This window comes from Schistocerca nitens, chromosome 6 (genome assembly GCF_023898315.1).
Source record: "Schistocerca nitens isolate TAMUIC-IGC-003100 chromosome 6, iqSchNite1.1, whole genome shotgun sequence".
Taxonomy (NCBI): domain Eukaryota; kingdom Metazoa; phylum Arthropoda; class Insecta; order Orthoptera; family Acrididae; genus Schistocerca; species Schistocerca nitens.
Genome location: NC_064619.1, coordinates 221,431,276 through 221,448,127, shown reverse-complemented (window position 1 = coordinate 221,448,127; position 16,852 = coordinate 221,431,276). Strand labels below are relative to the sequence as shown.

General features: G+C 42.1%; 1 protein-coding gene across 1 annotated transcript in view; it reads right to left on the bottom strand.

Annotated features, from left to right (window-relative positions):
- LOC126262446 (guanine nucleotide-binding protein G(o) subunit alpha) overlaps positions 1 to 16,852 on the bottom strand; it is a 543,526-nt gene that overhangs the window by 292,993 nt on the left and 233,681 nt on the right. Inside the window, exon 3 of the mRNA XM_049959099.1 lies at positions 5,693 to 5,834. Coding sequence (XP_049815056.1) covers positions 5,693 to 5,834 — 142 coding nt within the window. The remainder of the gene's footprint in view (positions 1 to 5,692; positions 5,835 to 16,852) is intronic.

The following is a 16,852-nucleotide window of genomic DNA, read 5'->3' as shown; positions in this document are numbered from 1 at the left end:
CTCTCTACGATTAATAGTTTTCTAAAGCGTCGTGGCGCAGCGGTAAGCGCTCGGGTTCGTAATCCGAAGGTCGCCGCATCGAATCTCGCGCCATGCAACATTTTTTTATTATTAGTTTTTATGTAATTTATATATATATATATATATATATATATATATATATATATATATATATATATATTGCTTATGCATGTTGGTGAAGGCGGATCGCTCACAATTGTACCGCCTCCATTTTTCCGTTTGTTTAACAGGGTGTACCAAAGCTCTCCCGTCCGCACTGATTTTCGACGATGTTATAAGTTGCGCTAGGGACCGCATCTACCTTCTTTCGAAGTTAGCAGGCAACTACGCTGTTATGCGGCGGCTCGTTTCGGCCCATTCAACATCTGTCCTTCAAGTGTAACAAGCGAGTAACGGAGTTTATATTTCATACCTGCGACAGCGAATTTGTGTTCGTGGGGTCTCTATTCTAATTCGAACGTTTGACTTACGCTATACGTATTCGTTTCGGAATATCATTTCTACGTCTTCCGTTAACTATACGTGGTTAACATTATGAAGACAATTAATAACATTTGTGAAATACAACTTTGTTTGCGGAAAACATAATTATGTTCGAAGTCGCCAGTTTTTCCACGACAAACGACTTTCAACAACTTATTATATGTATAATTGTTGCAACTGATTGCCGGGAATTATATATATATATATATATATATATATATATATATATATATATATATATATATATATATGAATTACAAAAAACAAATACTAAAAAAAGTTGTATGGTGCGAGATTCGATCCGGCGACCTTCGGATTACAAACCCGAGCGCTTACCGCTGCGCCACGACGCTGTGGAAAGTTACTAATCGTAAAGAGCATTTCACCGCAACGGTTTCTTTTAACTGTCGATTTTCTCGACAACGGCTGAGAAGTGCATCTTGGTGCTTTGCCACATTACACCTCTGGCCATAAGCTTTTATTATGCGCAGTATGAATCGAATCTGAATTTCACAATTGGCGGCCTCCCCTTGTGAGACAAACGCCCCTCACTTATTCTCAACAGCGCTGCGAGAGGCACTTGCAGCTAGACAGATTTTGTAGTATTTTTTATAGTATCTGTATCTCCTCTTTTTACCTAATGGCAGACTGAAGATGATCACTGGTGTTCTAAACCAGTTAAGGCATGGTGAAATGCTCTTATCATTGTGTTATATAAAATATAAAAAATAAAAGAACATAGTCAATTTCCATGGAGAGTCAGTCATATTTTGCAGATAATATTATTTGAATGAAAAACTTACATAAACTGATAAACTGAAGACAGTTGTTCAGATTGGTGTCCCCCACCGTCTGTGCATGCATGACATCGTCCCACAAAGTTGTGTTGCACCCAACCGTATAACGTAAGCGCTGTCCGAAAAATGTCACATCGGGGAGAGTTCTTGGCAGTACGTAGTCTTTAGTCTTGACGTATGTCACGTACACAAGACTTTTTATGTGATACCAAAAGAGTAAGTCGAGTGGGGCAGATGAATGTAATGAAACACGACCTCATTATCCACCTATCAGCAAACGTCTGGCGCCAATGTTAGCTAATGTGATACGCAAAGTGCTCCATCATGCTGGTTCCACATAAATGTTTGGATCTCAAGAGCGATATCTTACAAAAAGGTGGCGACTGTGTCTCTTAGAGAAACAGGGTACACTGTTGCAGTTAAGGAGAGGAAGCCTTGTAGACACTTGTGGATATTAAAAATTTGTTTATCACATTAATCCATTCAGCGCGGCTGAGTTCTGACGGTAGGCTTGCGCTTCACCTAAATTTTCGTCGGACATCGTACCTTATTTTCCATTAACTAAGTACGTAAAGGCCATTCATAACCACATTTTAATACAACATAGCCTGTCATATTCTTGATGCGCTTCCTAAGTTACAGTTTTCTGACGTATTTGCCGAAACATGTTTCCATTTTTTATGCAGATCATTTCCACAACATTGGGAACTCGAATGAAGTCGTTACCAACTGTTATATATTGCATACAGTCAAATAGTTCTAATGTATTTCGTAATCAAATGTATGTTAATTCATCACAACATTAAATTACATTAACTTGCAACACATCTCAATGTAATAAACATTGCAATAAACATTCTTGTAAGTGCATGTAGGAAAAATATGAGAGAGTGATTGATTTCATACCGTAAATTATACACTGGTGTACTGGAACACGTGAGGCAATACTGACCTTACGACTTATCTTAGAGCCGGCCGCGGTGGTCCCGCGATTCTAGGCGCGCAGTCCGGAACCGTGCGACTGCTACGGTCGCAGGTTCGAATCCTGCCTCGGGCATGGATGTGTGTGATGTCCTTAGGTTAGTTAGGTTTAAGTAGTTCTAAGTTCTAGGGGACTGATGACCACAGCAGTTGAGTCCCATAGTGCTCAGAGCCATTTGAACCATTTGAACTTATCTTAGAAGAAAGATTAAGGAAAGGCAAACCTACGTTTCTAGCATTTGTAGACTTAGAGAAAGCTTTTGACAATGTTGACTGGAATACTCTCTTTCACATTCTAAAGGTGGCAGGGGTAAAATACAAGGAGCGAAAGGCTATTTACAATTTGTACAGAAACCAGATGGCAGTTATAAGAGTCGAGGGACATGAAAGGGAAGCAGTGGTTGGGAAGGGAGTAAGACAGGGTTGTAGCCTCTCCCCGATGTTATTCAATCTGTATATTGAGCAAGCAGTAAAGGAAACAAAAGAAAAATTCGGAGTAGGTATTAAAATCCATGGAGAAGAAATAAAAACTTTGAGGTTCGCCGATGACATTGTAATTCTGTCAGAGACAGCAAAGGACTTGGAAGAGTAGTTGAACGGAATGGATGGTGTCTTGAAGGGAGGATATAAGATGAACATCAACAAAAGCAAAACGAGGATAATGGAATGTAGTCGAATTAAGTCGGGTGATGCTGAGGGAATTAGATTAGGAAGTGAGACACTTAAAGTAGTAAAGGAGTTTTGCTATTTGGGGAGCAAAATAACTGATGATGGTCGAAGTAGAGAGGATATAAAATGTAGACTGGCAATGGCAAGGAAAGCGTTTCTGAAGAAGAGAAATTTGTTAACATCGAGTATAGATTTAAGTGTCAGGAAGTCATTTCTGAAAGTATTTGTATGGAGTGTAGCCATGTATGGAAGTGAAACATGGACGGTAAATAGTTTGGACAAGAAGAGAATAGAAGCTTTTGAAATGTGGTGCTACAGAAGAATGTTGAAGATTAGGTGGGTAGATCACGTAACTAATGAGGAGGTATTGAATAGGATTGGGGAGAAGAGAAGTTTGTGGCACAACTTGACTAGAAGAAGGGATCGGTTGGTAGGACATGTTTTGAGGCATCAAGGGATCACAAATTTAGCATTGGAGGGCAGCGTGGAGGGTAAAAATCGTAGAGAGAGACCAAGAGATCAATACACTAAGCAGATTCAGAATGATGTAGGTTGCAGTAGGTACTGGGAGATGAAGAAGCTTGCACAGGATAGAGTAGCATGGAGAGCTGCATCAAACCAGTCTCAGGACTGAAGACCACAACAACAACAACTGAACGTAAGAGCGAAAATAACTTTCTTTCGATGTGTCACTGTCAAGTAACATAAATCAATGAAACTTGGACCATACATAGAAACAACTGAAGCACTCTACAGAACATAACTGAAAGAAATACGTAATGAGACCACAGAAATGACACTTTTATTCAAAGGCAATAATTAAATGACGCCCCGTGATTCGCGATGCTCTCCTGAACGCTACAAAAGGCGAAACATGGTTCTTAATAGGGCGTATGGATGTTCTACAATGTGCTCCTATGCTCGCCATACGGCTGGTACTGAGTTCATGTGGCAGGACGTTGCATTTCTCCAAATGCACCAATGACCACCCCCGCACTTGTCAACCGCGCTGGTGGAGCAACTGAAAGCCCTACCACATCAACATGTGGCCAGCGTGGAAACACATTGCAGAGTATGCATTGCGTTTCTTGACGATCACACACGTACTAACAACTACGTCCTGCCTTTTGTAATGTCCAGCGGACCATCATAAATCACGGTCACTACCGTGTGATTACGAGGGCTATCCACAAAGTACATTACGTTTTGGAATTAAAAATAAATAAAGTATTGGAAATTTTTTTAATTATATACAGATGAAAGCCACACTTAAATACTACTTTTCTACATAGTTGCCATTTAAATTAAGGCACTTATCGTAGCGATGGACGAGCTTGGAAATTCCTTCGTCGTAAAAATCGGCCGCCTGCGCCTTCAACCACGTGGTTACCTCTTTTGGGACAGAAAAGGTGTGATTTTTGTGAATTTCCTGGAAGGAGGCACTACAATAAACTCTCAAAGGTATTGCCAAACTCTGCACAACCTCAGAAGAGCAATACAAAACAAGCGCAGGGGAAGTTGGGCTCAAAGATCTTGCTGATTCACGACAACGCCCGGGCCCACACGGCAAATGCCACTCGTGAAGTTCTCGAATCTTTTAAGTGGGAGTTGTTTCCTCATCCGCCGTACAGTCCCGACCTGGCACCGAGCGACTTCCACTTATTCCCACCAATGAAGAAGTGGTTGGCTATGCAGCGTTTTGATGACGTCGCACAGTTCAAGAAGAGGTAACCACGTGGTTGAAGGCGCAGGCGGCCGAATTTTACGACGAAGGAATTTCCAGGCTCGTCCATCGCTACGATATGTGCCTTAATTTAAATGGCAACTATGTAGAGCCGGCCGTGGTGGTCTCGCGGTTCTAGGCGCGCAGTCCGGAACCGTGGGACTGCTACGGTCGCAGGTTCGAATCCTGCCTCGGGCATGGATGTGTGTGATGTCCTTAGGTTAGTTAGGTTTAAGTAGTTCTAAGTTCTAGGGGACTGATAACCACAGCAGTTGAGTCCCATAGTGCTCAGAGCCATTTTTGAACTATGTAGAAAAGTAGTATTTAAGTGTGGCTTTCATCTGTATATAATAAAAAAATTTCCAATACTTTATTTATTTTTAATTCCAAAACGTAATGTACTTTGTGGATAGCCCTCGTATTATCTTTGAATAAGTATCACTTCCGTTGGTCTCTTTGCGTATTTTTGTGTGCTGTCCTTAGGTTAGTTAGGTTTAAGTAGTTCTAAGTTCTAGGGGACTGATGACCATAGATGTTAAGTCCCATAGTGCTCAGAGCCATTTGAACCATTCTTTGCGTATTTGTTTCAGTTACCTTCTGTACCATACGGTAGCGGTTCTTTGTATGTATAATCGAAGTTTCATCGAACTATGTTACTTGGCGGGACACATCAGACGATAGTTTTTTCGGTCTTAAGTTCAGTACACCAGTGACTTTTGTAGAAGAATGTGCGTTCTAACTTCTTATGTATAAACTGTTTACATTATCTCACACAAGCTGATTATCCTTGTAGTGTTTGCGTCAAAAAACGAGAAAGTATTGAGCTAAATGATGCAGTGTTATGTCCGTCATTTCGAACTTGTCGTAAACCCAAATGACAGCAAGATAACAGACAACAGTAGCGGCACAGCTACTGAGCAACAATGCTATCACATGTGAGGCACGTCAGGTGTTCCGTAGCAGCAGACTACGTCGCAACACGCAAAGTGGAAGGCGGAAGGCTTGCGCAGCGACTCACCTCCCTCTCGTTGTTGCAGAAGCTGATGCCGAGGTTGGGCATCGCCCGCAGGATGGCGACGAGGGACTGGATCGTGTTGCTGTAGACGACGGGCCGGTACTGCTTGAAGTCTTCCGCCGTGAAGCCGCTCTCGTGGATGATCCTGCGCACAAGGGGGCAACAGTAAGCTCAGGTTACACACACTAGAGCTGAAAAAAAGTAGCTGAAATATACGGTTATTCAGAATTCACTGTATCGTAACGTAAGAGCATTCCGTCGCCAACATATACTGTCCGTAATGAGATTTTCACTCAGCAGCGGAGTGTGCGCTGATATGAAACTTCCTGGCAGATTAAAACTGTGTGCCGGACCGAGACTCGAACTCGGGACCTTTGCCTTTCGCGGGCAAGTGCTCTACCAACTGAGCTACCCAAGCACGACTCACGCCCCGTCCTCACAGCTTTACTTCTACCAGTACCTCGTCTCCTACCTTCCAAACTTTACAGAAGCTCTCCAGGTTCGCAGGAGAGATTCTGTAAAGTTTGAAAGGTAGGAGGCGAGGTACTGGCCCCGTCCTCACAGCTTTACTTCTGCCAGTACCTCGTCTCCTACCTTTCAAACTTTACAGAATCTCTCCTGCGAACCTGGAGAGCTTCTGTAAAGTTTGGAAGGTAGGAGATGAGGTACTGGCAGAAGTAAAGCTGTGAGGACGGGGCGTGAGTCGTGCTTGGGTAGCTCAGTTGGTGGAGCACTTGCCCGCGAAAGGCAAAGGTCCCGAGTTCGAATCTCAGTCCGGCACACAGTTTTAATCTGCCAGGAAATTTCATATGCTGTCCGTCTAAAAAGTTCCAAGACTGATTTTATTCCCGGTGTGTAAGCGATGTCAGCGCATTAACTACGTTGACGACTTAACCTAATAACTATAAACAACTGATATGCATTCGACCTATCAGCTCCCCTCCCGCCGGAGGTTCGAGTCCTCCCTCGGGCATTGGTGTGTGTGTTGTTCTTAGCATAGGTTAGTTTAAGTTAGTTTAAGTAGGGTGTAAGTCTAGGGGCCGATGACCTCTGCAGTTTGGTCCCTTAAGAACTCACACACATCTGAACATTTGAACGACCTGTCAGTTGTGGGTAGGCAGTGTTAAGTAGTGGACTAGAGTACGCAGTGTGTCAACGTTGTTCTGTCACAAATCGCAATGGAGCAACATCTCCATGTCAAGTGTTTAAGACACTCTCCAGAATGTTTTGAAGAAGAGAAGAGTGTGTGTCCCGCACATCTAGACTCCTGACAAAAACAACGACGCTTGAACCCCTGTCGTGACTTGAATGAAATACAAAATGCGGACAGCTGTTTTCTGAAAAGAATCATCACGGATAATGAGACCGTGTGTTATCATCACGGATCTACCACAAAACGACAAAATCCAGAAATTCACTTGAATTGTCAACGCCTTCATTACATAACCGACATTCTGATCAATGTGACGTGCGAGTTGGACAATATCAAATGGTTCAAATGGCTCTGAGCACTATGGGACTCAACTGCTGAGGTCATTAGTCCCCTAGAACTTAGAACTAGTTAAACCTAACTAACCTAAGGACATCACAAACATCCATGCCCGAGGCAGGATTCGAACCTGCGACCGTAGCGGTCTTAAGGTTCCAGACTGCAGCGCCTTTAACCGCACGGCCACTTCGGCCGGCTTGGACAATATCGAAAAGAAGGAATTTTCTGACTGTTTCATACGGTTGTATGAACTTTCTTGTCGTTGTACTCAAGTGAAAGGAGACTGTGTAGAACAACTGAAGCGTTAAAACCACCACCTTCCCTTTTCTATGTTTTTTACTGATCCAGCCTCGAAACATTTTGGACTGACATTGCATCCAAAGTTACGTGACTTTGTATAGCGAAACACCAAAATATTTTCTCGCAATTGTTGTACAAATTTTGAGTATCGTTATCTCGCTAGTGAAGACATAGACTGTTCAAAAGTACTGAGCATTTTTGTACACGTGTTTCGTGATGATGATGATGAAGTCCCATACTCCTTGACAGAGCGTAGGGGAACGATGCGGGAGACCCGCACCGCCGTACTAGGCAAGGTGGTTTGCCATTGCCTTCCTCCGACCGTAATGGGGATGAATGATGATGATGAAGACGAGACAACAACACCCAGTCATCTCCAGGCAGGTGAAAATCCGTGACCCCGCCGGGAATCGAACCCGGGAGCCTGTGCTCGGGAAGCGAGAACGCTACCCCGAGACCACGTGCTTCGGACACTTGTGTCGTGAGACTCTTAATACTTTGCATTCGATATCTGGAATGAACTTTCCTTCGTGCTTTCAACAGATATGTGCAACGGCATCTTGATTTTTCGATACATATTTAGGCTAAGATATATTTCGCCTTTTTTGTTATAGAACAAGGATTAAGCACAGCTATTTTTTGGTTTCATATGATATTATTGTCACGCCGCTGCAGCGTACTAACAAATGGCATCCTAGTACGAAAAACTCAAAGTATGAAAAAGTGAAGGAAACCCAAATCACAATCGAATTTTGAGCTATGAGATGCTGAAAATTTGCTATTTATCACCCATCGAAATATCTTTAGGAAGGAAATCATTCCATTTTTACTTTATGGTGCCAAATATCTCATCTTCATTCACCCTTCGGGAAAGTAATGTACTTTAGTTCCCCATTGTGACTACTTCAGCCAAGATGGCCGTGAGTGAGATACACAAATATATGTGTGGTGTCACCGCAGACACCACACTTGCTAGGTGACAGCCTTTAAATCGGCCACGGTCCGTTAGTATACTCGGACCCGCGTGTCGCCACTATCAGTGATTGCAGACCGAGCGCCGCCACACGGCAGGTCTAGTCTAGAGAGACTCCCTAGCACTAGCCCCAGTTGTACAGCCGACTTTGCTAGAGATGGTTCACTGTATACATACGCTCTCATTTGCAGAGATGACAGTTTAGCATAGCCTTCAGCTACGTCATTTGCTACGACCTAGCAAGGCGCCATATTCAGTTACTATAATCTGAACAGATAATATTGTGAAACATGTACCGTCAATAAAGACGTTCATCATTAATGGATTAAAGTTAAGTATCGACTAATTTCGTCCGCTTTCTGAATTCTAATTCCTTGTCATGTTCCAGACCTCACGTCAGTATAGTCCTTCCCTCCTCACGCCAGCCTGCGTGAGCTAAAACGCGTGCATTTCGGCCTCCTCTAGTAACACGGTGTTGGCTCTTCTGCCAACACAACAACATGTATATCGTCCACAAATAATACTTATTTCACAGTAGCTAGTGTTTAATATAATTTAATTTTGTTTTAAATGTACAGATTTTGTTTTAAATACACACCGAATATTTAATGTTCCTATAATACATTTCCTTAAACAACTCTATTTAATTGAAGTTCCAATAGCCACGAAGTAGACCGAAATTTTGTCTATTACAAACATCGAAAGTTCTATTTAAACTTTCTTAATAGTATAAATTTCTTTAATGCAAGGCAGCTACTAGTTCCAGGAGTTTCTACTCTCACAATAAAAGTCGACTTACGGATTTCCAAATCCTATTCCCGAACACATTTAGTGATGGTTACTTCTTGGGTAGATATCTCTGAATGAGGAGAAACAGAGCGCCAACAGGACAAAACACATTACTACCGCTTTTGTTGGCACACAGTGAAACTCGTATGCTTGACAAACTTCCATTGTTTCAATATGAACTTAATTCTTACTAATTGATTCTTCTGTCATTATGTCTCTGAATGAGGAGTAACAGAGCGCCAACAGGACAAAACACATTGGTTGGTTGGTTGGTTGTTTGGGGGAAGAGACCAAACAGCGAGGTTATCGGTCTCATAGGGTTAGGGAAGGATGGGAAAGGAAGTCGGCCGTGCCCTTTCAAAGGAACCATCCCGGCATTTGCCTGGAGCGATTTAGGAAAATCACGGAAAACCTAAATCAGGATGGCCGGACGCGGGATTGAACCGTCGTCCTTCCGAATGCGAGTCCAGTGTGCTAACCACTGCGCCACCTCGCTCGGTGTAAAACACATTACTATCGCTTTTGTTGACGTACAGTGAAACTCGTATGCTTGACAAACTTGCATTGTTTCAAGATGAACTTAATTCTTCTTTTGAAATTGACTGTGAGTAACAATTATGGGAGCGTTATGAGGTACTGAGTAGAAGGATTTGGTGATAATCTTGTAGGAAATATTTTTCATTGGGGAGGGGGAGGGGGGGGGGTTGGGAGGGGCGATGTAGTCGGGAGAACAATGGGAAAACAAAAGTGGCTCTCTCCCAGAACTGCAGAATATGCAGCAGGAAGATTATCACTGAGGATCAAGAAAGGAAAATCTGCGACCTCCAGGCACTAGTGGAGGAAGCAAGGGAGGAACTGATCAGAAAAAAGGGAGACAAGATGGGAGGAGGCTGGTTGGGAGCTGGCAGTTGGTATGAAGGCAGGGGGAGAGAACAGTATCACCTCTATGAACAAACATCAGTCACTGCCAGATATAAGTAGATAGGACTAGGAGCAGAAAATGTGCAAATCACTTCAGTCGAAGATCAGTCCAGGAAGCCACAGACTGTGTAGAATGTTAAGAAGAAGGAAGTGCTGCCTTTAAGTAGTAGCCTTGGGTGAGGTGTATGCTCTTAGTTACAGAAAAGCTTAGGGGCAGTATACCAGGCCACCAGCAGTTTCAAACCAAATGCAGGGCTAAGTCAATTGATAAGACTTAGGGTCTTTATTTAAGGGTTTATCAAAAAGGGACCATAGTGATGGTGGGGCACGAAACAGTTTGGATGGGGATAGAGCATATGACAAATGTGGTGAGCAGGACAAGATGGCTTCCCTGGCTCGTGGCACCAATGTACACTTTGTCGAGCTGTTCCTGCGTAATGAATGGCCACTCTTTAAAGGCGATGTGAGGCGGATTAATGTGGAGTTAGAGAAGGCACTGATGGCACCGGCTTTGCGCAAGCTGTTATGGTACCAGTCGGAACTATCGATAGATACGAGAAAGCAAGATTAGTACAGCTGATTCATGGAAGTATAGCAAGTGGATCTCTGGGCACGACTAACAGGCACACTGAACGCACGCAAAGGAGAGAGGCTCGAATAGTCACAGATTTAATAGAATTTTCGGCTTACAAGACCTTCATCAGACTATAACTATCATCGTCAAAGCAGCTACAATATTTGTAAACAACATTGTAAAATATTTTATTCGTCTCTACTGAGGCATTAACACACCATAAATGTCACCTTTGACAGTGCAGTTGTAATGAAATTAAAAAGGTAGAAAACTGAACAATATGTAAAGGGAGCAATCCAGGAAAATATTAACATTAAACTCGATAAATAGTGCCTATATGACAATTGAAATTAAAGTGTCAGTCTCAACAAAATAAAATTAGTATTTGACAAGACTAAAAAAAAAAAAATTGCTTGAAGAGGTATGACATGTGGAAAGTTATACGGAAACTGAACAAAAGATTCAACTGACAGTTGTAACAAACGAATACATGGAGTACATAGACTATCATAATAAAATAAAAACAAATAAATACAGGAAAATGGACAAATAAATTGGAATCGACAGTGTGGCAAGTAACGGAAAAGTGAGAGGATTAAGTTAAGTTTAGAAGAGGGGAATTATTGAGCTGTGTTTGGTCACTGAATATTAATTCAAGACGGTAGGTCAGATGTTTGTTAATTTTCAGGGCCTCCGGCATGTTGAGCTTTTATTCTTTGTTTGCTAAGTGAATTTCAAGGGACTGTGGCTGGTAGCTGTGGCCTCCGATCAATACATGATCAGCAAGTATGGAGTCATAATTAAGCAACCTCCAAGTGAGTCCAAGTTAAGCAAGCCTAGTTGCTTGCTATGTCTCGGCATGATCGACCAGTATAAAACTTATCACAAGCAGGATAAGTAATCTTGTATACCTCACTGTTGGCTAATAATTGGTTCTATCTTTGCTATTCAAAATACTCCGAGCTGTGGTGTTCATCATATAGCTGGAACTCGTACAGTTGCAGGATTTCAGTGTTTTTGCTATGCTCTGTTTTATCTGTCCTTGTTATGGTATTGTACACTACTTTCTGCACACAGTGTCTAACTCTGCTTTGAAATGTTCTTTGAGAAGGAGAACAAATATAAGACGGTGTGCCATTGAAAGGAAAGGTGCGTGTTTATGTGTTACTGGATGTTGCAAGCAAGAAGGTATTGATGTGTCTGTAGTTGTAGTGTAGATGTAGTGTAGTTTAATATTAAATGACCAAACGTAGCCCACTACCACCCGTATTCTAAACATCACTCCTTCCATTCAGGTATCCATTACTTTCCACACTGTCTGTTTCTTTATATTCCACCACTCACCTGTATTTACGTATTTTTATATTGTTGTGATTGTCTATGTACACCATATATTCAGTTGTTATAAGTGTCAATTCTATCTTTTGTTCAGTTTCTGTATCACTTTTCATATTCAATCTTGTTGTTGTTGTTGTTGTGGTCTTCACTCCTGAGACTGGTTTGATGCAGCTCTCCATGCTACTCTATCCTGTGCAAGCTTCTTCATCTCCCAGTACCTACTGCAACCTACATCCTTCTGAATCTGCTTAGTGTATTCATCTCTTGGTCTCCCCCTACGATTTTTACCCTCCACGCTGCCCTCCAATACTACATTGGTGATCCCTTGATGCCTCAGAACATGTCCTACCAACCGATCCCTTCTTCTGGTCAAGTTGTGCCACAAACTCCTCTTCTCCCCAATCCTATTCAGTACCTCCTCATTAGTTATGTGATCTACCCACCTTATCTTCAGCATTCTTCTGCAGCACCACATTTCGAAAGCAATCTCTTCTTGTCCAAACTATTTACCGTCCATGTTTCACTTCCATACATGGCTACACTCCATACAAATACTTTCAGAAATGACTTCCTGACACTTAAATCTATACTCGATGTTAACAAATTTCTCTTCTTCAGAAACGCTTTCCTTGCCATTGCCAGTCTACATTTTATATCCTCTCTACTTCGACCATCATCAGTTATTTTGCTCCCCAAATAGCAAAACTCCTTTACTACTTTAAGTGTCTCATTTCCTAATCTAATACCCTCAACATCACCCGACTTAATTCGACTACATTCCATTACCCTCGTTTTGCTTTTGTTGATGTTCATCTTATATCCTCCCTTCAAGACACCATCCATTCCGTTCAACTGCTCTTCCAAGTCCTTTGCTGTCTCTGACAGAATTACAATGTCATCGGCGAACCTCAAAGTTTTTATTTCTTCTCCATGGATTTTAATACCTACTCCGAATTTTTCTTTTGTTTCCTTTACTGGTTGCTCAATATACAGATTGAATAACATCGGGGAGAGGCTACAACCCTGTCTTACTCCCTTCCCAACCACTGCTTCCCTTTCATGTCCCTCGACTCTTATAACTACCATCTGGTTTCTGTACAAATTGTAAATAGCCTTTCGCTCCCTGTATTTTACCCCTGCCACCTTTTCAATTTGAAAGAGAGTATTCCAGTCAACATTGTCAAAAGCTTTCTCTAAGTCTACAAATGCTATAAAAGTAGGTTTGCCTTTCCTTAATCTTTCTTCTAAGATAAGTCGTAAGGTCAGTATTGCCTCACGTGTTCCACTATTTCTACGAAATCCAAACTGATCTTCCCCGAGGTCGGCTTCTACTAGTTTTTCCATTCGTCTGTAAAGAATTCTTGTTAGTATTTTGTAGCTGTGGCTTATTAAACTGATTGTTCGGTAATTCTCACATCTGTCAACACCTGCTTTCTTTGGGATTGGAATTATTATATTCTTCTTGAAGTCTGAGGGTATTTCGCCTGTTTCATACATCTTGCTCACCAGATGGTAGAGTTTTGTCAGGGCTGGCTCTCCCAAGGCCGTCAGTAGTTCCAATGGAATGTTGTCTACTCCGGGGGCTTTGTTTCAACTCAGGTCTTTCAGTGCTCTGTCAAACTCTTCACGCAGTATCGTATCTCCCATTTCATCTTCATCTACATCCTCTTCCATTTCCATAATATTGTCCTCAAGTACATCGCCCTTGTATAGACCCTCTATATACTACTTCCACCTTTCTGCTTTCCCTTCTTTGCTTAGAACTGGGTTGCCATCTGAGCTCTTGATGTTCATACAAGTGGTTCTCTTATCTCAAAAGGTCTCTGTAATTTTCCTGTAGGCAGTATCTATCTTACCCCTAGTGAGACAAGCCTCTACATCCTTACATTTGTCCTCTAGCCATCTCTGCTTAGCCATTTTGCACTTCCTGTCGATCTCATTTTTGAGACGTTTGTATTCCTTTTTGCCTGCTTCATTTACTGCATTTTTATATTTTCTCCTTTCATCAATTAAATTCAATATTTCTTCGGTTACCCAAGGATTTCTACTAGCCCTCGTCTTTTTACCTACTTGATCCTCTGCTGCCTTAACTACTTCATCCCTCAAAGCTACCCATTCTTCTTCTACTGTATTTCTTTCCCCCATTCCTGTCAATTGTTCCCTTATGCTCTCCCTGAAACTCTGTACAACCTCTGGTTCTTTCAGTTTATCCAGGTCCCATCTCCTTAAATTCCCACCTTTTTTCAGTTTCTTCAGTTTTAATCTACAGGTCATAACCAATAGATTGTGGTCAGAGTCCACATCTGCCCCTGGAAATGTCTTACAATTTAAAACCTGGTTCCTAAATCTCTGTCTTACCATTATATAATCTATCTGATACCTTTTAGTATCTCCAGGGTTCTTCCATGTATACAACCTTCTATCATGATTCTTAAACCAAGTGTTAGCTATGATTAAGTTGTGCTCTGTGCAAAATTCTACCAGGCGGCTTCCTCTTTCATTTCTTAGCCCCAATCCATATTCACCTACTACGTTTCCTTCTCTCCCTTTTCCTACACTCGAATTCCAGTCACCCATGACTATTAAATTTTCGTCTCCCTTCACTATCTGAATAATTTCTTTTATTTCATCATACATTTCTTCAATTTCTTCGTCATCTGCAGAGCTAGTTGGCATATAAACTTGTACTACTGTAGTAGGTGTGGGCTTCGTATCTATCTTGGCCACAATAATGCGTTCACTAAGCTGTTTGTAGTAGCTTACCCGCGTTCCTATTTTCCTATTCATTATTAAACCTACTCCTGCATTACCCCTATTTGACTTTGTGTTTATAACCCTGTAGTCACCTGACCAGAAGTCTTGTTCCTCCTGCCACCGAACTTCACTAATTCCCACTATATCTAACTTTAACCTATCCATTTCCCTTTTTAAATTTTCTAACCTACCTGCCCGATTAAGGGACCTGACATTCCACGCTCCGATCCGTAGAACGCCAGTTTTCTTTCTCCTGATAACGACATCCTCTTGAGTAGTCCCCGCCCGGAGATCCGAATGGGGGGCTATTTTACCTCCGGAATATTTTACCCAAGGGGACGCCATCATCATTTAACCATACAGTAAAGCTGCATGCCCTCGGGAAAAATTACGGCCGTAGTTTCCCCTTGCTTTCAGCCGTTCGCAGTACCAGCACAGCAAGGCCGTTTTGGTTTTTGTTACAAGGCCAGATCAGTCAATCATCCAGACTGTTGCCCTTGCAACTACTGAAAAGGCTGCTGCCCCTCTTCAGGAACCACACGTTTGTCTGGCCTCTCAACAGAAACCCCTCCGTTGTGGTTGTACCTACGGTACGGCTATCTGTATCGCTGAGGCACGCAAGCCTTCCCACCAACGGCAAGGTCCATGGTTCATGGGGGGGATTCAATCTTGTCAAGTACTAATTTTGTATTACTGCATTTGTTTATTTCATGTAAACTGTTAAATAGGCACTATGTTTCGAGTACAGTGTATTTCCTGGTTTACTCCCTTCATATTTATTAATTGTTCAGTTTTTTTACGCTTCTAACTGCATTACCACTGAACTGTCAAAGACGACATTTAGTTCGTTTTTGTGCCTCAGTCTAGGCGAGTAACGTCTTTTCCAATGTTGTTTACGAATACTGAAACTTCTTAGACGACGAGAGACAGCTAATATGAAGCCGGTATCTGTACAGATACCACTGATGATCTTGCAGCTCTCGAAGAATGAAATTATAATCAAATACAGACCTTTAGCTGCTTACAGCGTTGATAAATATCAACGGAGACAGTTGAAAAATGTGTATCCCGACCGGGACTCGAAGGCGGGATCTCCTGCTTGATTATAATTTCATAGAGACAGTTAAAGTCTGATGATGGCCTTGTAGGCGGAAAACCGGTTAACCGAATAAATTAATCCTGTAAAACATACGAAATTCAGAACTTTCCATTTATTATTATGCTGTTCAAACAAGAAAGAACGGAAGAATCAGTTAAGTCACAGATTTATTTCACTCGCCGGGGAGTGTCACTGAAATGTTGAAAAATCTGAGCTAACAGAACCTTAAAATCCCGCAAAAACCTAAAAAACCTGCTTCAAATGGCTCTGAACACTATGGGACTTAACATCTGAGGTCATCAGTCCCCTAGAGCTTAGAATTACTTAAACCTAACTAACTTAAGGACATCACACACATCCTTGGCGAGGCAGGATTCGAACCTGCGACCGTAACGGTCGCGCGGTTCCAGATGAAGCGCCTAGAACCGCTCGGCCACAACGGCCGGCGAAACCTGCTTAAAAAAAAAAGTATAACCTAGAGAAATTCCTAATCTCCCTACGTATCGCTCCTGTAGGGACCAGAAAACGATATTACACTAATTATGGTACGCACAGAAACATCTGGGCAGTCATTGTTCTCACGCTACATACGTGACTAGAAAGAGAAGAAACCTTGACATGTTGTACCACATTAAATACTCTCTGCCATGGACTTCCAAATGCTTTGCTGAGTAAGTATATAGTTTACGAAGTACGAGGGGCGTCCAATAGGTAATGCAACACATTTTTCCATTGGTAGTACCGGTTGTAAAAATTCGGAATTTGTTGTGGGACATGGTGGAATATTCCCGCTTCAGCTCCTATAGTTTCATGAAGTTCCCATTGGTGGCGGCGCTATACGTAGCTTTGAGAATGGCGTCAGTAACGGAGGAGCGTTCCAAGGAGAGCACTGACACCGCATTTCTTTTGGCAGAAAACCAGAGCAC